The sequence below is a fragment of the Aptenodytes patagonicus genome, chromosome Z, assembly GCF_965638725.1.
Source record: "Aptenodytes patagonicus chromosome Z, bAptPat1.pri.cur, whole genome shotgun sequence".
In the NCBI taxonomy this organism is placed as follows: Eukaryota; Metazoa; Chordata; class Aves; order Sphenisciformes; family Spheniscidae; genus Aptenodytes; species Aptenodytes patagonicus.
Window position 1 is genome coordinate 14570397 of NC_134982.1, and position 26239 is coordinate 14596635.

Consider the following 26239-nt stretch of genomic DNA (forward strand, 5'->3'; position numbering starts at 1 on the left):
TTCCTTAGGTCACCAGATATGAAAGTTCCATGTATTTCTTCTATTGATAGTATCTTGAAAGGACCTTTTTCTCTGCAGGAGCCTATCAAAACCAGATATACCAATGTTGATCTACAAAGAGAAGTAAAAGCTACTAGGATACAGAAAGACTTGTGCAAAAAAAAGTCTCATTATTTATGGGGCCATATCATGTGGAAAGTGAAAAGATAAAATTCTTTACAGTTTCACACAACTGAATAGCAATTCAGTCCTAATACTGAGTAAGAAATATGCAAATAAAGAAAACAGTCAAGTGCTCAACTCTCATGGCAACAGAAGCTTTCAGAACTTAATGTTATTCTTAAAGACCCATCACCTCTGGAAGTCAAGAATCAAAGCAAATTAAATTCCTGGCCCCCTGGTTGTGAAGAAAAGCTCAAAAATAGATCCTGACTATATTCTGAAAACTCAAGAGTCACACAACAAGGAGCACTTATTTGAAAAAATGTTCGGTTTTAGGGTATTCCAGTATTTGGAGAGCATGACTTGTAATTCCTGAGTAGTTAGAGTTATCAGATCTGGTATTAATCTTTAAGCAATATTCATCTTCTCTACTTCACTGAAGAGTTTGAAGGGCTTCAAGCATATCACAAGTTGTGAAGAGTTTTTTGGACTCAGTATATTAACACAAGCATTTATTTAGATGCCTCAGTTAAGCACGTTTTCAGGATTAGGCTTCAATTTGTAATAATTATATAGTTAAACAGAATTAACATTTTTTCAGATAATTACACCTTTTCGTCCTCAGACAACTATACCACTAGCTCCTTACAGGTGGTAAATAAGAAAAAAAAAGTACAGCATAGTACTAGAAGTACACTATTTGCACTAGAATTAACACACTGATGCTGATTCTCTCCTCCATAAACAGCTCTCTTATTTTCTCTCTACTCATATGCAAAGCTAAATACTTACTTTATTCCAACATTTCACCACCCACTTCTAACTTAGATCTGAATACTTAGATAATTATCAGAGACTGTCCAGTGAATATAGTTTCTTTTCAGAGCTAGAGAAAAAACAGGTTTTGGTCAAGAGTTCACCTAATGAATGGCTATTTCATTAATGAATACATTCCTGCACTGAAAATCAGCTTTGTCCAATATTTCCAATTGCAGTATGTCTTAACTCCCCAAACCCTGAAAACAAAGTTAGAGAACATTAGCTTACTAAGCCTGGCTACTATCTGTCTCAAGGATAACGAAGCTGTGCAAAGGGCCCGCATCCATAGAGAAAATAAAGCTTTCAAATTCAAGACAGAATGTTTAATAGTCGATTAAAAAGTAAATAAGCTTCTTTTCTGTTCTGCAGAACATCACAGTCCAATAACAACAGTGATCGACAAAAACCCTCTTCTCTTTCATCTGTTTAGTTTAAAATCAGCTGCTAATTTCTTTGGTACCTCAGACCTCTTGTAGAAATTCATATCCTCAATCCTGCCTGCAAGCAGATGATGCCCAGATGGCAACTGTGTAACACTTGAATTGTGGAAACCAAAACCTATTTTTCAGCCGTACTTAGCACTGTAACATCCTGGAAAAGAGCTGAATAATATTACTAAAAAGCACTGATTGCTACTGTCAGGTATTCCAGAGGAAGACTTAACTTCTTTCCATTGCCTCCTACAAGTCTGTAAGGTGGAGAAAGACAAAGCAAAAAATGTACAGCTTTGATGTTGCAAGGCTGTAACTGAATCAGTGACCCAAAGTTCAAGAGGTCACCGAAACAAGGAGAGAAAAGAAGGAAGACAAAAGCCTGTTCACATGACACTCCAGTTCCACACTTTTGTAATGAGTTCTCAGAACAGCCTTAACATCATTAGTGAATTGTGAAAAAAAAACCCAAATTATAACAACAATTTAAAATGTAATAGACTAATTGCAGCTTAAGTAATGACTCCTTAGTATTCATACAGCATATTATCAGAGGACCTTAAATTCACAAATAGGAAGTATTTTTTTCCTAAAGTGGATTTGACTGTTACCCATTAAATTATTTGGGGGGATTTAAGGTGTAATTAAATTACAATTTACTCGTATGGTCCATGAAAAAAATGGAAAAATGCTTATGATGTTATGCATTAGGATGTTCTTATTTATTATTAAGATATTAAGTTATGGATTATAAGTACTGTTTTAAAAGGCTGCTAGTTCATAAATTTAAAAACGTCTATACAATTTTTTTCAAATTATGTCTGCATGAGATCCTGTACTCTTTAAATAGACTTTGCAATACTTGATAAATGATGTCTCAGATTGTTTCTAGATTCTTTATTAATACAAGATTCATTTTTTTATGCCATGTAAAACTTTATATGCAGAATTTTTCTTATCAAATCCAAGCTAATGTGATTCTTTGAAAAATGAGAATTTAAAGTACTCTGTATTGTCAAATTAGTTACTGTTCTGCAATTTCTAATGCAAATAATGACTTAGAGACATGAAAGAGCTCCATGCATTTCCTTTTGACACGGATAGATAATACTATGTAGTGGTGCATCCTATTTGTACCTGAACTATCAGAGGGACTGAGGCCCCACTATACTAGGTCCTGCACCAAAGTCAATACAGTATTGGGGGTAATGTCTTTCAGGACAAACTTCCCCAGATTGAGAAGATGTTATGTTGACATTGCTGACTTCACTGTTGTAGATAGATAACTGAGCTAATTTTCTATCATTGGGGAGTATGGGGAGCTGGATAGCAACAGCAGCATAGAGCTCCATTCAAAGTGATTTATGTTGCTTCATATGAATGCAGATAGCACTACAAATTGGCGGAAATTAAAATTATACTTGAGGTGTGAGAGGAGAAAAGTCAGTGAACAAAGTGTGAATCCATCAAGAACAGCCCATGGAAGCATACATACTATTGCAAAATAGTACAACTGAAAAAATGCCTGGCACATGGGAAGGAATGTAATAAACTAAAAGGATTACAAGAACATGTAAACACCAGCAGGGTGAGCGTAACATAGACAAAAAGGAAAGCGACAGCTCCATGAGCAGCTCAGATAAATTCTTTGGAAGACCAATGGATAAAGCAGCAGCAGATTAATGAACTGCTAGCTTGAAAGCAAAATGAAAATGTATCACTTTTAAGTTGGACACAGAGGCACCAATCAGTGTTGTGTCACTGACAAGATTTCTAAAAAAAAAAAGAGCAATTTTGATTATTAGTAAACCTGGTACAAGGATAGATAATAGCTACTATAACAACAAAAAATATGCAAGATTCTTTAGTGAGTGGGCAGTTACTAGAGTAACTTCAGATTACTCAAAAAAATCAAGTCTTGTTGAACACACCTAAAGGCACTATCACACCGTTCTTTTCCAAATTACCCTAATATTACTGAATTAGCAAAGATTATCTCAGGGTTTTAAAAATTGTGCTAAAATTAAAATTCCAAGCAGAAATCCAAAGGCCAGGTTGTTACCAGATGCATTAGTAACACACTACCATTAGTTAAAATCCTAGTTCAGTCACATCCAACTGGGCAAAGCTTCTTTCCAAATGACAGCTGCTGCATGAACTCTATAAAATCAACTTAAGTAGTGACAGATCCTAGTGGACAATCATCCAAATAAAAGACACTATGACTGCAATAGAGTCTATTATTGGAAGTTTTAGTGAAGAAGCCAAGAACTGGCTGGCCAACAATACTGGATCACATTTTGAGTGAGAAGGTGACGCCTCCAGCATAGAGCTGTGACAAGTTACAGATCAGTACAATCCCATACCCCAAATCCCATGTCATTTTGCACACAGATAGAGGTATGTCTCTATCTTTTTTTAGACAGGCAGCCTTAATTTTCCATTCTGTAAATCTTGCACCTCTCTGACTAGAATTATGTTCATTTTTATAGCAATTCAACAGAAGTGTCTCTTCAGATGTCTGTTACATACTGAGGATGTAAAAGCAAATGCATTTTTACATTAGGCTGCATTACTAGCTACTGTTCCTTTACGGATACCTCTAATCTCACATCTGTATTCTCAAGTATGTTATTTTTTCAGTAGCAGCTAAAGTAGATCAAGAGTGATTTAGCATAGTAAATAGTTTACAGCTTCATCACATGGTTTACAGCCAGTCAGATAACAGAAGCACTGTACATTTGTGGAATGTTGTTTAGTAAGTGCTGCACATACAAAAACATGTCTGTGAAGGACTCCAGGCACAGTCTGCCAAAATGCAGACCAGTGTTTTAGCAGATTAAAATCTTCCACGTGTATTTTAAGAAATTGCATTATGGATTTTTATGGAGCACGAAGTAATGTGCTTAATACCATCCAGAAGCAAAGGTATCCTTATCAGTGATATCTTGCCAGGATGTGGTGCATTTCATGTTTAAGGTAGATATTTTTGGCAATATGTTCAGAATAAGTGAAAATTAATATTTTCATCCTTGGGGAATAGGGTAGAAGTCTTAAAACTACTAGCATATTTATTTCAGTCTTGCAACAACATGTCCTGTAAGATTCAAGCTAACTTAATGTGCTTTGACTTATCAGCTACCACAATTAACTTTTTTCCTAATTAAACTGAAATAATTTACTATGCTACATTATGCTTTTTCTTAAGCAAACGTGCTCATTTTTTCACTCCTGATACAGAAAATAAGCAGCTTTATGCCCAACAGAAGAATCCCATTTCCAGGAAAGCTTAGTCCAAATGACACAAAAGGATGTCTTTTTAGAATTGCACTGTGCAGGTAGCAGCAGTGTTTTGTTACCAAAAAAATTGTGAGCTGCTATTTTCTGTGTTCCTGGGTCTCTGATTCTTGGCTTGAAGACAGTCAGCCCTTTGTACTCTGTTATTACAATGAGGTAACCAAAGAAAGAGAGTCTTCGTTTGAGACTGTCAGCTGTTACTAATCACTGCTCTATGGCTTGCTGTGAATCCCTGCTTGCCTCTCCCTCCTGCTCTGCTTAGCACACATAAAGAAGATAAATTACTCCCTAGTTTCCCTTCAAAAAGCATATTGTTTGGCACATTCCAATACTGTGAGCAAAAGATGGAATAATGCGAAGAGTTAAATGCGTATCTAAACAGCCCCACAGCAGGGTCCTTCTCAGGCAGATGTGAGTTTCAGGAAATGTACTTTCCTACTGGTTCTCCAAATGTATTCTATTATATTGCAAACCCGAAAAGTAAATCAACTATACTTTTCAGAACAGCAGAGCATATTCCGGCAAGAGGTTTCCTGTCGTAATGCAAATATCACTGACAATAAATGCAGCATCTAAGTGTACGTAATTTACATATTTCATTTTACTGGGAGGTGTGATACTTTGGTGTCTATAAATTATTTAGCAACAACAAGCACAGTCTCGGGAGGTTTCTGGAATTCTTCCCTGCCCTCACTGACTGACACTGTCCTGACACAGAGAAGAATTTTAAAGGAAGAGTCATAGAATCATAGAATAGTTTGGGTTGAAAGGGACCTCTAAAGGTCATCTAGTCCAACCCCCCTGCAATGACCAGGGACATCTTCAACTAGATCAGGTTGCTCAGAGCCCCGTCCAACCTGACCTGGAATGTTTCCAGGGACGGGGCATCCACCACCTCTCTGGGCAACCTGGGCCAGTGTTTCACCACCCTCAGCGTAAAAAATGTCTTCCTTATATCTAGTCTAAATCTACCCCCCTTTAGTTTAAAGCCATTCCCCCTTGTCCTGTCGCAACAGGTCCTGCTAAAAAGTTTGCCGCCATCTTTTTTATAACCCCCCTTTAAGTACTGATAGGCTGCAGTAAGATCTCCCCAAAGCCTTCTCTTCTCCAGGCTGAACAACCCCAACCCTCTCAGCCTTTCTTCATAGGAGAGATGTTCCATTCCCCTGATCATTTTTGTGGCCCTCCTCTGGACCCGCTCCAACAGGTCCGTGTCTTTCTTATGCTGAGGGCTCCAGAGCTGGACACGGTACTCCAGGTGGGGTCTCACCAGAGCAGAGTAGAGGGGCAGAATCCCCTCCCTCGACCTGCTGGCCACGCTTCTTTGGATGCAGCCCAGGATACGATTGGCCTTCTGGGCTGCGAGCGCACATTGCTGGCTCATGTCCAGCTTTTCATCCAGCAGTACCCTCAAGTTCTTCTCGGCAGGGCTGCTCTCAATCCCTTCATCCCCCAGCCTGTATTGATACCAGGGGTTGCCCCGACCCAGGTGCAGGACCTTGCACTTGGCCTTGTTGAACCTCCCGAGGTTCACACAGGCCCACTTCTCCAGCTTGTCCAGGTCCCTCTGGACGGCATCCTGTCCCTCAGGATGGTGTCATCCCTCAGCTTGGTGTCATCTGCTGCTGAGGGTGCACTCAATCCCACTGTCTATGTCATTGATGAAGATACTAAACAGTACTGGTCCCAGTACAGACCCCTGCAGGACACCACTTGTCACTGATCTCCATCTGGGTATTGAGCTGTTGACCAATCAAGTTATTTGTGCATGGAAACAAGCAAAGTAAGAAGTGAGCAAGGCTGTGGAATACCCTACCACAAAAACAGTTCGGGTAAAAATAGCAACTGATTTGAACCTCAAGCTCAATAAATTTCTAACCAAGACTGTGTAATACATTTGCCTGCTGTATCAGAATGCTATACTTGATGGCCCAGGAAATACCTTCCAGCATATATTACCATCATATTTTTTGTAAGATAACAACTAATCTTGATGCACTGAAACCAAGCAGAGTTTCATAAAGTGGTTATTCCACTGAAAGAGCAGTATCTGATGAATAACAACAAAATGCTCTTTCATTATTCATGGTTAACTGAAAGGTAAAAACCACTGTAAAGCCACTAGAGACTATTTGGGCCTCTACCATTTACACCGGTCAGTGATGTTCTGACATTATCTTACCATGGTTTCAGAAACATTTTCCTTCTAATGAATAAACTGTGGTTAGAAGAGCATGTGTTTGCAGCCAGGAGGATGAAGGATGAAAAAACATGGTTAGTTACAAAATATTTTCCCTTAACAAGAGTTAGAAAGGGATGGAGGAAATATATTTGAAGCTAGCACACATTACACCTATTTGCTGGCATATTTTTACAGTACTTCCATCAAGAAGTATGGGACCAACAGAAAGAGTACAATGTTCAGTTTGCATCACTTTTGCACATGCAAAAGCTTTCAGAATCACTGAAAGGTATCCAGCATCCACATTCAGGTATATTTCAAAACAAGCGCTCTATGAATATCAGAAATAAGTACGTATGGCAGGGTTAGGTTAGCATCCTCTAGAAAAGGTCTTTTTTTATCATATACAACCTTTCTCCTCACTGTGGTAGTGGAGAATCCACAAAGAAAGGTACATTGCTTTATTTAAGTGCTTATGTGGACTCTCCTACATTGTGTTAAGTCCCACCTTTCTGTTAAAGTCTGTGATTTCTGATTCACTCATGCAGTGAGATTTTTTCTTACATGTAACAGGAACGTGTGTATCTTCATAAGGGTATATTTTTATGCCGATTTTTTTTGAAGGCAGTGCTGGTTTGAGTAGCCATGGCCCTCCAGAGCTCTCCTGAGCCCAGGTGCTCTTTCACACACCCTTGTTCTCTCCTTGTCATCAAATGGTGGATGCTGTTTGCTCAGCTACCTGGTGAGAACAGAGCCAGCTTAAATATAAGCAGGGGGAACTAAGGAATGCTTAATTTGCTTTAGCAGCACTGCCACCAAAGAGCAAAGGATGCAGTTTAACAATACAGCCAACTTGAAGTAATGGCAAACTGCTGCCAAAAATGCTAGTTTTCTGCCCCCAGACATGGTCTCCTGCTTCCCTTGTACAAGTTCTGGTGTTCACATGATACAATTCTGAGATGATTCAGAATGACAAACTGACAGAAAAACAAACCCTACGAAACCCAAAGTTAATATTTTTCTGGTGGCAAGGGATGGGGCAGGGCTATAAAACTGTGGCGCAGGTCTAGTCCTTTAGGGGCCACTCTTAGCCATTTCATTGGCTCATTGAATTGCATTACTATATCCCAGCCATGGGTTTCATTAGTCAGCTCGGCTTAATCACGGTCATGTAATTTTGGATCAAATACAACTGCTAATTTTCCTGTGAGATATTTGCCCAGTGTTCTTAATAGACCTGGAAAAATTAATAAAATATCTAATTTTATTATTTAAATTTCCATATTCAAATAAAGATAAGTTAAACTGAGATTTGGGGGCAGCTTGGCCCATCAGTTCATGCAAAAAGACATACAGAGCTGTATTTTGGACATGTATTTTATGTGGCTTCAGGAAGTTATTAGCTGTATTGATCTAATATTAATTAACTTCACCAATGCATATAGTTCTTTGAAAATGTTATTTAGCTTTTTTCTTTGCAATTTTATTCTCTTACTGCTACTGCTATTAAAAATAATAATCTAGAGTTTGGACTAATTTTGGACCTGATCTTGTGAAGGGCTCAATTGTCAAAGCTTTAACTATTATTTAACTTTTGTTTTCTGGGAATGCTCAGCACCACTCAGGATATGCTCAGCAGCTATCAGAATAAAGCTCTAGAGCTTAATCATGCTAATTAAACTCAGGCAATACTTCCACTGTCTTTACCTAACTATTGCTTTTCCTTACAATTTTTCTGTCAGCGTATTTTACTGTGACCTTGCACAGTGTTACTCATTTCCACAAATCCTCATCAACATACATGAAAAGGATTGTTCTCATGGTCCCATACTGAGAGTTTACTCATCACACAGTGCTTAGTGGATGTAGGGGGTTGGGAGTAGCCCATTTAAGACTGCTTCATTAGGACAGTGAAAGACAGCCTTAAAGAAACAAAATTAGGGCAACACTCCTGAGTCAACAGTTGCCATTATTGCTGTTCCACCATAGGAGTCCTTAACAAGCAATTGCAATTTCCTAATAGAGAGACCATAAAAAATAAACATTAAAATAATTAGCAATAAAAAGATGCTCTGTTCATAATGTTTAGTTTTTAAAGACTGAGTCCAAAACATCTAAAGAAAATTTATATAAAAATCTACATTAGCAAGGAAGTGCCATCAATTCAGTTCTAATACGTTGAATAAGGAAAGAATTCATCATGATCATAGAAATTCTCTTTTTTATTTCCAGTAGTCAATATGTATGAGGACCAGAATGCACAGTTTGTTCGACACACTCATTCAGAACTGGTTCATCATTTTATATATTTACAACAATGTATCGCTACATCTTGGCAGGATTCTCACTTAAAGGTGTTCAGTCATACGCCCACAGACGGTAGCCTCGTGCCAGTGGCTCCTCAGCCAAGTGCCTGCACCAGGGGAGGTTTAGACTGGACATTCGGAAGCATTTCTTTACCGAGAGGGTGGTCAAACACCGGAACAGGCTTCCTAGAGAGGTGGTCGATGCCCCAAGGCTGTCAGTGCTTAAGAGGCATTTGGTCAGTGCCCTTAATAACATGCTTTAACTTGGTCAGCCCTGAATTTGTCAGGCAGTTGGACTAGTTGTCGGTCCCTTCCAACTGAAATTTTCTATTCTATATTTAAAATTTTCATCATTATGCATCAAAAGTAATTTTAAAGAAACCAAAAGTTAAAAATATTGTGGGAAAAATGTTAGATTCTCTTGTTACAAGAATTTTAGTATAGGGAAGCAAACACATAAACTTATTTTTTCCAAAAGCTTTTAAAAGGCAGCAAAAAGATTTCAGAAACAGGGACTTCCAACATGAAAAGCAGTAGCTGAGCATTTTAACTGTTTTCAAACTGAAATTATACACATGCATACACTCATATGCACACCCCCTCCCCCCAGCGACAGAGTCTCACTTGCTCTGGCAAATAATAAAATCACTGAAGGTACTAGGATCAGTCCTAAGCAGTGACTGGTTTTTTTTAGGAAAAGCAAAAGAAAATGAATCTGACTACTTACTGTTGAGTGTAAAGAAGAAGATCCCTTCTAAAAACTGCTCATTATGGGCCCTGATTCGGCAAACCACATTAGTTAGTGGTTAACATTAAGGACAAATGTAAGTCCTTAATGTAAGTCCAAGAATGCTCTGCTGACTAGGAGTTTACACAGAGATACAGGGCCTCAGTCATACCAGCTGCCGACCAGTTAACCATTGTGCTAAATATGCATATTCCGTCTAGTTGTGTAAATATGCATATTCCTTCTTTCTAAAAAAACCCACAGGTAGAAACTCTTAGGTACTATAACAGGAAAATTAGGTATGTGCTTAAACTCAAATCTCAGACTGAAACAGCTCATAACTTGTGACTTGAGGACATTGGACTGTTCTGCAAAAAATCAGTTGGTGCAGTTGTGCTAATTATAGGGAGAAAGTGTTCTGAAGTTGTCGGACTTCTTAGCATAGGCTCTGCTTTTTGGCTTTTAAAATAATTCCTTGGAATTTACTTTTGAACAAGCAGATCCAAAGCTATTATTGGCTTAAATGTTATCTAAAGAAAACATGCTCAGTATATTTTACCTTTGATCTTACTGAGGAGTACAGTACCATCCCTCTGCATTAGTGTGCCCTAGTATAATCCAAGATTACACATAGATTATGTACAGCATGCTTTCAATGTCACGAAAATTTAAAAAAATAGAAGCAACTCTAGGTTTGTAAATTCTAGAATTCTGTATAATCTAGAATCATAAGTACAATACAAAAAAATATAATTGACACAAAACCAGTCATAGTAAAGTAGCTATTCAGGAAAGTTGCTGCCTCATTAGTTCATGCTAATTTGCAGAACCATGATCAAGTCACGTGAACAATCAGAACTATCAGATTAACAATTCAGAATTTTTAACAAGTTGCCCTAACTAGATTTTTTCTCCTTTTCCCTGCATCCTTTCTCTCTCTTTTGCCTTCTCTTGCAACTACATACTTACTTGCTTGCTGCCTTTCCTACATCCTAAAATATTTTCATTTCTTCTCTAACACTTCTGTTAAAGAACAACATAGTGGTTTGCTTTTTGCCCTGACACTCTGCAGAAGTCCTTGTCATGTCTCTTTGTCACCCACAGTGTACTGATTCTTCACTTACTTCTCAAGAGAGGGAAACAGTAGGTGAAGGGAGAGGACAGAGGTAAGAACTTGGGCTCGTTTGCAGTTTTACAGACTTATGTCTGACCCCTTCTTCCCTCCCTCCCCATCAATACTTAAAAAGTCATTCCCATTCATGTTGTGTGCACGCACACGCTGGGAGAAATTACAGGCGCTCTGCTCCAGGTTGCCTTGACAACTTCAAGGCATCCCTGTGTGTGAGGACCGGTGGCACAGCAAAGTTTCCCAGGCCCCCCGGGGAAGGGGAGGGCAGAGGAAGAGAGGAGGCAGAGATGCTGGAGCCAGCAGCCCGTGTGGAGGAGAGAGCAGCAAGCAGTATGAAAAGGGCACATACATCTCCCACGGGACAACGGGAGTTTTGCTGCCTGGCTGTGAAAGGACACACTGAGGATACAATGGTCTGTGACACATGAAAGCTTTGGAATGAACTTTATTGCTTCTCCATTAAGGACCCTTTCAGAGTCCCATTCAGCTCCAAGAAATCTTGTCAACATCTTAAAATGTAATGAAAACAAACCCCTTCATTTTCTCATGTTCTAAAAACAGATTTTAAATATTTTTTTAGATAATTCTTGTTGTTGGTATGCTGGAAGCTTTTGCAGTTTTGGCCCTGGATGGTACCGAGTGTCCCTCTTGTGAGTTCCCTGAGTTCCCATTAACTTCAGTGGGAGGGAAGGCTGCCCAGCAGCTCCCCAGTAAGGGCTCTCTGAGGTGAGAACTTGCTTCCTCCTCATATAGCTTTTGTTCATACTTAGGCCTGTCATCCCTCTGCTTTGAATGCCACGAGTGGTTAGAGTTCAAGAAGAGAGGAATTGCTGTTCCCTACTTTCAAGCTGAGAAGTCATTTATATAATAAGCAAGAGCAGGAATGAGACTGAGCAACCTAAAATAAGGGGCCATGTAGCCACAGCCAGAGTGCATAATAGGAAACCAAGCTGGAAAGAGCTTATAAAGAAAAGAGCATGACTCTTGCTCCCTGACATATCACTTACACATGGTTCACCACTCAATCCCAGAATCAGTCCAAGAAAGAAATAGGATCACAAGCTCTAATCCTTCAACACAGCAATCTTTAGTGGTAGGATATGCCCTACACTGACTCCTAGTGATTTTTGGAGTGTAGGAGACTCAACCTAGTAGCAAGTGTGGAGTACAAAGAAAGATCAGGCTTGATTAAAGCAGGAAGCATGTATGCCTGCGAACCCTCTAGACTGACTGCTCAGCATCTGCTCCTGAATCTATTACTGGGCAAGGGCAGGATACTGGGAACTGACTGATTTAACATCTGTGCATTTCCAAACCTTCCCACCAAACTATATAGGTTAACCTTTTCATGCTCAGGATGTAAACCAAGTTTAAAGCTGATCTTACCTAAAATGAAAAAATACACAGCCCATTGCTGCTACTTTAGAAATAGCAAGCAAGAACATGAAACAGCAATTAAAATATACAAAGATAAAGTTGACTGGACTAGTATGCATGCATTCATTTTTCACTTTTTAAATTACACTTCATTTTAAGTTACATACTGATATTTTAAAAATAAAATTTGTAACAAATGCTGATATAAACATTGTACAACTCAGTAGCAGATCTGAAATTCTCCAAAAATTATTAACTTTACTTTTATGCCTTGGTTTATTATATTTGCATTATTTTGCGTTTGCATTATTTTGAGGACTCTAATAAAATAACCGATCCTCTATCCACCGACAAGAGGGCTACGGGACTTACTTCCTGTTTGTAAAGATAAGAAAATTATTACTTGGTAGTATCTACCATTTTCCTCACAGAATTTCAAAACATAAATGTAAACTTACCACAAGCATTATCATCCAGTTTTACAGATGGAAAAGCTGAGCAGAGAAATGAAGGATTGAATGCTTCAAATGTTGGATTTCCATTTTCAGTTTCTTACTGTGCCAGTAACACTTTGTTCTTCCACTACAACGACACGTGTAAATCAAGCAATTCAGGGTACAAATCTAGTGATCTCCCTTTGCAATTCATTTTGTGGGCACAAATCTTACTGGCTCTAATGGCTTCTGCCAAAAGGACAACAAACACTAGTTGAAATGAAAGGGTAAGTATGAAGCATGTGATTGGTTTTATACTCTGAACATTTGATCAGAGCCTGGAACACAGCCTTGATCTCAGTTACATCAGTGACTAGAGTACTTTCACTGTAACTCCAGTAGCACATATTTCCTCCTTTAGAAGATAGACAGAAGTACAATATATATACAATGATTTGAGAAAACATTTAGTTTTGCCAGGTCATGATTCCAGTTTTATGTTTCTGTATTATTTATATTCATGCAGTCCTGTTGTCTTGTTTTATATGCTTTACCCTCTGAGACAGGTACCCACAGCAGAAGTTGGTCAACTTTTATTGTATTTTATATGTTCAAAGATGGCATCTAGATAAATGCGTGGGCAGTCCACAGAAGACTGGATTAGACAGTGCCATAAAAGGGTCCATGGGAGGAGATAATAAAGCAAAGAGATCCTTTCCTGACCTCTTTTTCCATTCTACGCTTTGAAAGCTTGATTCCAACAGGAAGCATCAGCACTGTTTTGAGACAGATGGTGTCGCCCTCCAGATGAAGTATGGGGAAGTTATTGACTACTTGAAATTTTAAGAAGGAGCAAAGGGGCATTTTAAGGAGAAGAATACTAACTGCACCTGCTTGGAAAGAGAAAAAGCATTTCCATTTCTGACAGTCCTTATGAGATACTCCTTCTCAGAGTTTCAAACCTCTTTCCCTGGCAGAACTGAACCTTCATTTAAAAAAGACGGTGCCGCCCTGTTGGTGCCATCTGATGAACAAACATTTTAGCAGATGCCATAGTGAGCACCCCAGTATTCACATTAGATCAGATGCATTAAGACGAGCCAAGAATTAGGATTAATGTCGCAAGTTTTGCAAAGCTTATAAAAGACTCTAAATGCTTATTCATACAACAGTAAGGATTTTCTGAAACAAACTAACAGCATTTAATCTGTTTTAAACTCCCATGGCTTGGGACAGAGGTAAACTGAGGTCATGCCATTAGGGATTGAAGAAAACTCTTTGTACACATTAATTGTAGCAAACATTATCAACATTACTTGAGAGTACTCTGTTTTCTTTCTTACCATCACAAATTCAGTGCAGCACATTTCTAAGGTACATTTTTCAGACTACGGTAACTATGCTAATCAAAAACCATGAATTGGCTCACTGGAATATAGGGAGTGACACACTGCATCAGACCAATAGTCTTTGCTTTTAACAAGTGTTAACAAAGCACAGAAAGCTGTAACTCTTGTAATAGAAAATTATATAATAACAAACATTAGGGGTGGGATGGGAAGACAGTGGCAGTACAAGCCGCAAAAGAGGGCCAACTCTTACCTTGGGTAGCTTAAAATGTACTCGTCGTCAATACTCTTCCCACAAAACCATTTTCATCATGCTGAGTTTATACTCTTTACTCACAACTGTATGAGGTGAATATCCTTGTGCTTAAATTTACTAGGAATTGCTGCCCTGGATAGTAAAGCATCAGGGAAGATGGGAGTCCGAGCAGTAGTCTACTACATGAGTACTACGATCATTGCTGTACTGATTGGTATAATCATTGTGGTCATCATCCACCCTGGGAAAGGTACTAAAGAAAACATGCACAGAGAAGGCAAAATTGTGCAAGTGACAGCAGCAGATGCCTTTCTTGATTTAATCAGGTATGGCTATGATATTGCACATTTTCTGTACCAATAGCAACAACAGTAATACCTAGATGCACACGAGAACAAAAGTAGAGAATTTTAGACAGTGACTACATAAACTAGCCAAATTTCTTTCAACTATGTGATACCAGTATCTCTAACCCCTGCAACGCTACAAAAGAATACATGGATTTATTTTCAAATCAAGCTGTTGCAAAGGAAGAAACTGCTTTTAATATTCAAAGAAAGATTCTTTCTTTCACGCACAAAAGAAAGACTTCTGTTCTGCTATCTGCATGGGTCTTTTGCCCTCCTTCCATAGCACAATCCTTATTACCAAATTCCTCTGCTTTCCTTTACTTCCAACTTTCAACAGTTTTCTCACTTCACTTGAATCCCTGATTTAGCTATTCATCTTAATTTTGCATTGTAGCTGCCAATCTGGGTGCATCTACGCAACTTGTTAAATTGTATGGATGGGAAATAAATTCCAAGAACAGGCAAGTAAAATGCTTGAAATAGAGGGGCACAGATATAAAATCTTGTTTTCTCCTTACTCAGAGACTCTGTAATGCCTCTTTTATAGAGCTAATATGTCACAGATGTATTCCAGGGAGTAGGGAAGCTGAGGTTTTGAACTCGGGAGCTTTTCCACAGGTAAAGCCACCAAAATTTTGTGTTCCACTAACCCATTTGGAGAAGCCAGAGACATGGAGAAAGGCCTCCAAGAGTCATGCTGCCAGGAAGGGGGACTTCAGAAAGACCCATGAAGAGGTTTGCACTCAGATTCCTCAAGATTTATTCAGTTAGGCTGCTTCTAATTCCCTCAGAAATGTCACCATTCTGGAAAGCAAAGAAACAAACCCCCATATGTAACAAGTATACACACACATATATATGTGTATATGTTATTACTAAAGAATACTCAGACTTCAGAAATACTTATTTCTTAATCACAACAAGACTCTAAATTGAATGATAAATGTCATGATGTACTAGGCTATGTGACCGCAAAAATTGTTTGAGAAGTAGAAATGCATTAAATATTAATAACATCTTTATTAATCTGGATTCAGAAAACATTAATAAATACAAAATTAAAAGTCAGCACTGACCCACAGAGCTTTGTTCATTTGGTAATTTAGCTAATATGCTGCTCCATAACCAGACCTGCTATACAATATTGGATACAGCGATTGCAATTGCCAGGATCTATCCAACCCTATTACATTTCATCCTGATAAAGCTAACCAGGCCAATGCTATATGCAAAGCTCTACTCACTGTATACATAATTACATATTTGTCTTAGGATTCCTTTGAAAATTAGCTGGTCAATTCTTTTATTAACTGTGCCCCTACTTAAGATATTACTAGATTCTTACTACTTCTCATGTTGTTTTCTTTCTTTTTCACAGAAATATGTTCCCTCCAAATCTGGTGGAAGCGTGCTTTAAACAGGTAAAAATGTGTTATTTCCAACTAAAACATTACAAAGTAAGAAATTGAAATGTAATAGCATTTTCTTTAGGAATATCACTTACTTGTACTTACAGCAGAAACAAATCTTAGGTATGCTGCCAGCTGTCAAAAAACCCCAAACCAAACCAACCAAATCTGTGCTTTGTTTTCAATAATATTGTCTCAGTGTTTGCTATGAGAAGTGAAGAAAACACACCTGGCACAGCAAATCAAAAAATAAGTTTTTCAAAATGCCAAATTCTTAAGGCTACAGAAAGCTTCATTGAAGCCAATACAGAATTTACTTTTTAGAAACAGTGTTATGTTAAATTGGGAGATACTGACATATGTACCATCTGTAAAAAGACTGGAAGATATTCAAGAATGCCATGTGAGAAATGTGCATAGGTTCAAAACAGAGGAAACAATTTTGTAGACATCAGTAACAAAATCAAACTAGGGGACTTCCTGCCACCTATGGTAGGAGTGCATAGGAATGCTCTTTCTATGTTGCTTCCCAAATTCCTCTATCGTTAGCCTGGTCCTAACCTTAACTGTTCTATGGAGAAAATAATAGTAACTAGTTACATTCCTTTTTTAAAAGGAGGACATTATAGATTCAGTGTATTATGTGTATTTCCATAATCTAATTGCTACATATTGACCCCACAGACAATCGTGAACTGATATTATTTACCAGTTATTACTGCAGCAATAAAAAAAAGCTGCAATGTGGAGGTCAAGAAGCAAGAGGATAAAGTAGAAACTTTCCAAAGTCCAGCTGAGTTACATCTTGCACAAGAATTGAAAAGAAACAGTAACATTTTCTTTAGTTATATAAACAGAGACCAATAAAAACCAGTGACTTTCTAGATTAAAGATTTAGTCAAGATTAAAGATAAACTAGACCCAGGTCCAAAATCAACAAATGCTATGCCTCTGTTTTCAGTAAGGATGATGATGAACTCAGGACAGTGATGCAGAAAAGCAGTATGGAAATACAAAAGTCTGTATCTAAACTAGAAACAAAATTCAAAGAAATTAATGTAATAAAGTCAGGGAATTACATCATCTTTTTCTCAAAATAATGAAAGAATTGGGCATAAAGTTACAGATCTAGCAGCAAGTATGTTTAATAAATCTCTCAAGCTGGGAAGTTATCTGTAACTGGTGAAAGCAATCATAGTGCCTTTAAAATTGCAATTTCAAAAAGATTTGGGAATTGATTTAAGCAGTTAATAACCCATTAGCTTGATCTTGGTTGTACTGAAGGATATAAGTACTTTGAAGGAAAGAGCAAAGACTTTGTAATAAATGAAAATGAAAAATACATGAGAAAAAAGGTAAAGAATAACACAGGTTTCTGAAACACAGATTGTACCACAATAAACTCCCATCTTTCTTCCACAAGATTACTCATTTTCTTCTTTATTTTTCTTTTTTTTTTTGTGCCACAGAAGTGCAATGGATCTAATCTCTTTGGACTTCTGTAACACAGAGGTTTTAATATGAGGGAAGTGAAATAGTTGAGCAGAGGATAAGATTATTGTAAGAATTGTAAAATTTGTGGAGATAGCAATGGAAGTTGCTGAAGGACTGGGCATACCTCAATTTATATTTTTATGAATGACATTGCTGTAAGACGCGCACAATGAAATGTACAGATGACAGGAAAGTCCAAGCACTTTGTATTGAGATATCTAACAAATGCCAAAGAAGGTGGTATGTCCTGGCACACTGTGACTATAAAGTCACAACAACAAAGTGAATTGGCTCTTGCAGACATTGGCACGTTTGGTTATCTCCTTGTAGCTCTTCATCACATGTGAAATAAACATTTAGAAATTAGCAGTAATTTCTGCTTTGAGATGGGAGGTCATCATCAGAAAGAAAAAAAAAAAATTGAAACCCCTCTAATTCAGCTCTAGGATATATTAGGTGACATAACTCCAAGAGAGGAAATCAAACCAGTGAAATGTGACTGTCTAGAATACTGAGTATATTCGGGTCATTACATTCATAGGAAGATTAATGCAAAATGAGCACAATCGAGAGAGGAGTTGATGGGATTATCAAAAGAACACAGCGTATAAAGCAAAAAAGCTTGATTTAAAAACTATTCAGGTACAAAAACCAAAGTGGGAACAGAGCTGTATAAGATAAAGGAAAATGATTATACAAGAAGAAATGGAAATCACTATGACTGAATTTAAAGTGGGAATTAGTAAGATTTTTAACCTTCATTACCTAAAAAGTGAGGTCCTGGAAAAATCTTCAATTAGGAGTCGTGGGAACAAACTACCTCATCAGTTTTAAGATACAGCTTGAAAAATTCTTTTGATAAAGTATCCCACAGCAACAGGAAGCTTGACTCAGTGACTAGCAGTCCTAAATCTGTGTTCTTAATTAAAGATGTCCTGTAGATTCTGCTTACATTAAGTATATTGTATTTCTCACGTGCTTTACAGCTTAAAGGATTTCCAAAAAATGGTTCAAAAAACAGTAAATGTTTAATGAAAGTTTTTTCTGATTTTCAGCAGCAGCTATGCTTACTGGAGCACCAGGATTTTAAATCTGTCATACTGATGCTATTACCTTTTGAATCAAGTACCAAAACCTAGATTTTTAGGTATAAATTATTTTGTTGTAGCAGGTTTGTTAAACTAAAAACATTTTACAAAAGAAATAAGTATGTGTAAGATTCATAGGTATCCAGATGACTTTGTACATCTGACTCCATAACTTTCTTTTCAAAAGTTTACATCAGGTTTTTCATGTTTCTTAGAAGATTTATGAAGAAGGATGATCCATCTGGCACGAGTCTGGTTCTGTAACACCATGTTTGCTGGCCCAAACACAAACCACACTACTACTCATAGTTGTCCACACTCAAAGGCGTAATACTGATTCACAGCTTTGCACACCTGGAAACCATCACTGGCCTATGCACTCCACATTCAGATCACATCTTTTGATATATTAGGTGTTCACATTCTGTCTTATAGCATCCTTAGGCAGGTTTCTTTCCTGACAGAGATCTGCATTGGAACGCACTGGAAGATTTTTCTTTCTTTCTCACCATAGCCAGCAGACAGGTCCTCCAATGACTGTGTTAGTACTCGCAGCAAGTTTTGAACTTGTTACTTTCCCCATCAATAGCAAGCACATCCCAAATCAGCTCCACTAACACACAAGACCAACTATCATTTCCAAAGTTTTTAACCTCAAAAGGTCAACTATTACTCAAATTTTGTAACACCAAGATGTGGAAAATTGTACTTTCCTTTGCATAATTAATTTTAGTGAAGTAAAGTTAGTTTTCTGGATGTGGAATTGCTCTCCTGCAAAATGAAATGGAGCTGTGTGTGTAACCAAGGTGGGCATGGCTTCTAGTCGGAGTTGGAAAAGCTTTTATAGGATTGCTGCTGGGAGAAGAAGAGTCATGAAGGAAGACTCGACCTTAGGACTTATTTAGGAAGGATCTTCCTAAATTTTCTACTGTTCCTCATTCAGTCTTCTGGTCCTTTGGATTCCCTTTCCTGTTCTTCTTTCCCAGCAAGTCTGTGAGGCAAGAAAGCTGCTCCTCTTGCTGCTTCTTCTCCTCCTCCTCCTTCTTTGCACATTTTCTTCCCCAGAAACAGGAAGAGTGGTGGAAGAAAATGCATCTTCCTCTCCAAAAAGGACCTCCCATTGTGGAACCCAGAAGCCAGGAAGAGTCCCTGTAGGAGAGAATGCGAGCCCATGGAAAAGCTAAAGAAATCCTTTCATTCAAACCTTTCAGCTGAGAATCAGCAGAACCATTTCAGGTTTAGCTGGTGGCATTCAGCCCCATGCCCCAGGAAAGGCTATGGGGACAAAGAGCCACTGTTGTCTAGCAGGTCAAGTTAAGAAGAATAAACTGGAAAATGTTGGGCTTTAGCTTCGTTCTGTTCTTCACTAGTTAGTCCCTCTCTCCCTGTGAAAGATCAAAGTACTGTTGGCACTCTGTCTCTATCAGGATCTCCTCCAATTAAATCTGTGGCAGATAGGGATCACTGGAAACAGCAGATTGTTAATCCAAACAGCATACTTTCTGATGCTAGATATTTCTATACGACATATGTTGCTACCTTCATTATGCACTGATCATTTGGGGGCTTTTGTGATTTTTATCAGTAACAGGAGAATCTGAAAAGACTGACTGCAGATAAATATTCCACACTTACCTAAAACCAGATTACTAGTTTTCAAAATTTTCTCTATACCACTATATTCACGCCCAGTTTAGGGATATCTAAAGAAATCTTTCGATTTATCTTTCAGCTCTGGCCATTATCTCTTCATTTCTCTTTGCTAAATTAAAAAATGCTATCTAGCCTGGGGCTAAGCAGTGATAAGCAGTCTGCTTGTTAAGCAGATACTGCTTTTTAACTGCTTGTTCTTTGTGCTGTGCTCTGGGGATATATCAAAAGACAAAAGAAACACAAGTGAACTCGGGACATCAAGAGAAACAGAATCACTCTAACGATTTGGGGAGAGTCATTCTGTTGTGAATAGGTGGAATCTGATGCCAGCTGAAGTTTAAAGAACTGGAAAAGTGCATCTGATAACTGTGTTTCTTCTGAGCTTTTTTTAATTAAATATTCTTTCCTGAACACATCCTTACCAAGGGGATTGGAAGTGTTAATCACACATCCAGACATGAATACTAACTAATATATGCTGTCTATTCCTCGTGGTAATTTTGGCTAGTTAAGATATATTTTAACCTGTGTCATCAGCTCTTCTGCAAACAATTTAGAATGCTTTCACACATGTCCATATGGAAAGGAAAGAAAAAATTAGGAAGATGGGATATCACTGCCTTATTTTAATTTCTTTTCGTTTTTTCAGGCTTGCATTTAAGCAAACTTGTTGCTTTTAAAATCATCATTCACTAAAAACTACATCATCATACAGACTTAGCACAGACAGTGCTAATTGTACTATCTCAGAGTACTGACAGTAAATTACGTGTTTTCAGAGCAGTTACCCATGCAACTACCTTGTCTGCAAGTTAACCACTGGAATGTGCTACTGCCATGTTATAATGTTGCTTCTTAAAAGTCATGCAATATATTCAAGTCAAATGACTGTGGGTATCTTGTACCACTAATGAAAACAAAATAAAAGCGTAAACAACTAATTCATTATATTATGCAATAAAGTAATTATATTGTCTATTTCATCATGAGATAACTTAATTAAAATTCATTTTGAAGTTGTTCATTAGAACCGTATCTTGTAAAGAAGTCCAGAAATGCCATTATTTTTATATTTTACTTGCAGATAAGGTTGTTCATAGAAAGCTATTAGTATTAATATGTTCCAAATAGTATTTACCCTGCTCCTAATGTGTTCTCTATACATGAACTTAAGGAAAAATTATGAGTATTTTGCATCTAAAATCTTATCAGGCAAAAATACCTCTGCCTGGAGACAAAATGCACCAAACATCCTCAGAAATTACAGGACTTCAGTGACGTTGTGTAGGCCATCACAGATTATCAGTGTAGGTGTGTGGGCTTCTAGTAAAACATAACCAGCTCTTCTGAGACCCTTAAGCCTACAATCTGTTGTATGAGCAGTTTTTCTTTGTCTAATTTCTTCCATTACTGAATGTTGCAAAAGAACAAGGATCTGCAGAATCATAGTGTGATATTAAAATGTCAGTTTGAGCTATATGAACAGCTGATAACTCTGATTCCCACCAAGATAGAGATCTGCGTGAAAGTAGGAATCTCGTAAAAGCTCACAAAATGATTTCTTATCACCAGTTTCTCTGCTGAGCAGTAATAGTCAACTCTGCTATTACCTCATCTATTTCAAAACCTTTGATATTTTCTATCATCTTGAAAGTGGTCTTTCATCCTGTCACTTCCTATAAACAGTCGGCTCTTTCACTGTTCCACACACAGAAAATTTGTTTTGTGGTGGTCAAGAAATCTTGTATTTTGCCTTTAGTGTCATCTGAAAAAGCACTAACAAGAATAAAGCTCAACCTATACTTTTTCCGTAGTAGCTATCTCCTCTGCATTTCCCGTATTTGGTTTTCCTTAATTTCTTTTACTTCAAAGGAACCTTCTCATGACTTCTGATAGACAACTTTGGGCATAAGAAGACAGATACATCCACAGAGTTATCCTTAACCTCATTTAGCAATAATGAAAGAATGGATAGCTCAAGTGACTGTCCCAGAGCAAATAAAGTTGCTCTGATTCCTGTTGCTCAGATTCCCATTTTGAATCTCACTCTAAAAAAACTGTTTCTCCACTGCTCTGGAAGGGGTTCTAGAAAGACTATTCTCCCTAGTAACATTTCTGAATACTTAAGTCTGACCAACAGGGTGAGTCAACAGATAAGATCTACATCTCTGTGTACCAGTTTAGTAGCTGAAATGGAAACAGACTTTGCTAAGTGAGGTCCTAAAATCCGTATTAGACCCCTAAAGAGACTTAAATAATAAAGAATTGAAGGCATCTTCCCGCTGGGACAGAATTCCAGAATCAGCACAAAAAAGAAGGAATATGCTTATTACAACCTAAAATGATTTCTAACTGGGGTTTTTAAAGGTAAGAAACTTTATGTGATTGTGCTTTCTCCCCTGTAGCTGCCCAACTTCTTCTCAGTCCCCTGTTGTAATTTTTGAGCCCAATAGCCAATTCCAACCTGATTTGACATGAGGGGGCCAATTCTCAGGCATATCAAGACCGTGCTGCCACTGAAAGAAAAGTGGTTTATGACTTACCTCATGGCCTGTTTGAACAGGCAGCAGCCAACCAGCCAGGCAGCACACGTCTAACACTGTCTAACAGCTGTATCACGTGTTGCTTTTGACCTAGTCAAATAGGTAGGAATGAGAGAAGGACCTGAGGGTAATGGAGGAGAATCGGGACAAAGTCAGTTATGATGTGTCTAGAGAAAGTAGGAAATGAATAGGAAATTTGTTAGGAAATTAGGCTTTAATTCCAGTCCTCATTAAACAGCTTGCTTTTTTATGTTTGTCTAATCTGTACGCCCACAAGTCCAGCCTAATTACACCATTCAAATATTTGTATTAAGGAATTTTTACCTGAGTTTTTTTTCTCCTGAAAAACAGTAATAAAAATATATATATAACACAATTATCACACCTGTACTCACACACACACACACACAAAAAAAAAAGAATTAGAAGTGTTTTATGTACAGTGTTAGGCAGTATTTTAACATTCCTGTCAGGACTGAATTAAAAACCCTTTAGTGAGAACTTCTAGAAAATTTCCATTTCCACTCTAATACCTCTCTGTCACTTAAAGAGGCAATCCCATTGCTCCTTCCCCAGCTGTGTAGTTCCAGTCTCAGTGTTTTGTGCTCTCTGGCATTCATCAGTCAGTGAGCTGATTCACCTCCGTAGCCTTTACCCAAAAATGGCCACTTTTTTTGCTTGGTAAGTTTTCTGCCAATTTAAAAAGTAGAATTGGCCCACTGAGAGATCAATCTAGAACTGACACAGAGGAGAAATGATCACAGGTTGGATGTGAGTGGATGAGGGAGTGGAACTGGGCTTTTCCATGTCAGCCAACAGCTGGAACAGCTCAGCTGTCTCCTCTAACCACAGCCCAAATTCTAAAATGTTTTAGCAAATTTCATTTAAAACTCAAGAATATCTGACCTCCATGGAGATTTGTTCTGCTACATCTTATTCAGAAACTTTCCACAAATCTCCTGTAAGCAAGTTTTATTTGAAATTCTGAAAGACTTAAAGCCTTCAGGGAGATACAGCAAATATGTGGAAGGAGTGCATAAAACTATTCAGGTGTGGAAAATAACAGAAAATTAGGTCAGTGTTGATAGATACTGATATTCAGGTTTCCCACTTAGTCATAAGTACTCCATTTCACCCAAATACTTTTGGAGTGCACAACAGTCTCCAGATATTACTAATAATACTACAGCTCCTGGACTTAATATTTGTCTTTTGTTGGCAGGCTCACAGGAATAAAAATCCAAAGTTGCTGAATAACCTTGACACCAGCATTCCATTGCTTTAATAGGGTATTTAGCATCCTGGGATATATTAGAAACATTTTACTAGTGATATTTAGGATTCTTTGTGTTCAACAGAATTTAATCAGGACAGGGCTGCAGGGCATTTTGAGCCCAGACAGAAATATTCAGGATGCACATTTCTCTTTGGAAAAGCACTAGGTGGTGAAAGACTGGTTTTCAAAGTAGACGTTTAGGAGCATATTGAGATTTTGAAATTGATTTGCCCATTTAGTAATGGAACCATTTAAGGTAGAACCCTTTTCTCAATTAAGAAAAGTGGTAATTTGTTACTGCAAAGCATAGAAAACTAATGGCTTTGCTACAGCAAAGGAAAAAAGAGGTATGTTATATTTAAGTTACTTTCAGTCTAATTTTTTCTAATTCAAAAAGATGAAAAAGTAAGGAAACTCCAGAGCACATGAAAATATTTTCACTAGCCAAAAAAGACTTATTTATTTAACAGTTGGATATATGTTGTTGGGAAAAATAGCAATTTATAAAAATGCAAACTAAGAATCAATTGTTTTGTCACAAAACTCATGAGCATGACAAATCTGTGTCTTTGATTTTGACATCTTTATGAGAAAATGAGTTCTGGAAGCTAAAGATGAAGATTTAGCTCTTGAAGTTAATATGGATTTTTGTTGCTTTCAGGAAAGCCAGATTTTCACCACAGTACATTTTACCAACAAATATTACACAAAGAATTCAAATGTCCTACAATAGTAATTAGTAAGTTAATGTGTGATTTTTACCTTTGTTTGCTATTTTTGTTTTAACAGTTCAAAACTAACTATGAAAAGAGAATGTTTAAATTAGATATTCCATCCAATGACACATCCACAGTGGCTTCCATAATAAGTAATGTGTCAGAAGCAATGGAAACCCTCACTCAGATGAAAGAGGAAATAGTTCCTGTTCCAGGTTCTGTAAATGGAGTGAATGCCCTTGGCTTGGTGGTTTTCTCAATAAGCTTTGGCCTGGTGATTGGAAGCATGAAGGAGCAAGGTCAGGCATTAAAAGACTTCTTTGACAGCCTTAATGAGGCTATCATGAGATTGGTAGCTCTAATCATGTGGTAAGTGCCTCTTTGATAAATTCCATTTTAAGTTACTAACAATATTTTTTCATCACAGTCAGGCACTGGATAGCAAGAGTCTGTTTGGCAGGAAGTCAGACAATAAGATCTTAACTACCTTGTAGCTTTTTTCATAAATGAACCCAAGAACTGTAATTCTGTATGTCAATAATTTGCCCAAACATACCTACTCTTTCAGTGTGTTTAGCTTTTGACATGAGAAAAATCAGGATCTATGGCAGAACTTGCTAAGCTTATGCAGAGCCATTCTACGTCTTCATAAAGATAGAGATCACAACAGTGTGCTATCAAAGTTTCCTTATATCCTGACTTCACTAAAGAAAACCAACAAACATCTCCCATAATCTTATTTCTACACAGCAAGACATTGTTATCATTAGTTTCCAACACAACCGGTTCCTGCAGTTGTGTAGTGTATATGTATGTTCTTGCATTGTAGCTGCACTGCTTACACATACACGTAATTTTCCTACTTTCTTTATTGTGTTCAATAGGTAAATAAAACCAGTAACTTTTCCCTCAAACACCAGGTATGAAGTCTTTTCAACAATGAAGATTCATTATTTGCCAGGTACAAGGTTAATTATGAGAAAAAATTATGTCTTGCTGCCTTCTTTACTACAGAAAACAAACAAACAAACAAACAAACAAATCAACTCCAAAAGCCTACCCAAGAGCACACACACATTATGTTGCAGTACTAGATACAAAACTAAAAATATTTTTCCAGTAACTAAAATTCTATTCTGCCAGGAAACATCTATACAAAGCAAAAAATCTTTTCTCCTTCTTTACAAGAACGCTTAAGACGATAAAGCAATGGATGAGAATTGTTACTTCTGAGAAATTCC

At 37.6% G+C, this 26239-nt stretch overlaps 1 protein-coding gene across 1 annotated transcript in view; it reads left to right on the forward strand.

Annotated features, from left to right (window-relative positions):
• SLC1A3 (solute carrier family 1 member 3) overlaps window positions 1-26239 on the forward strand; it is a 69921-nt gene that overhangs the window by 34326 nt on the left and 9356 nt on the right. Inside the window, exons 4-6 of the mRNA XM_076361603.1 lie at window positions 14591-14795; window positions 16198-16240; window positions 25072-25367. Of these exons, the coding sequence (XP_076217718.1) occupies window positions 14591-14795; window positions 16198-16240; window positions 25072-25367 (544 nt within the window). The remainder of the gene's footprint in view (window positions 1-14590; window positions 14796-16197; window positions 16241-25071; window positions 25368-26239) is intronic.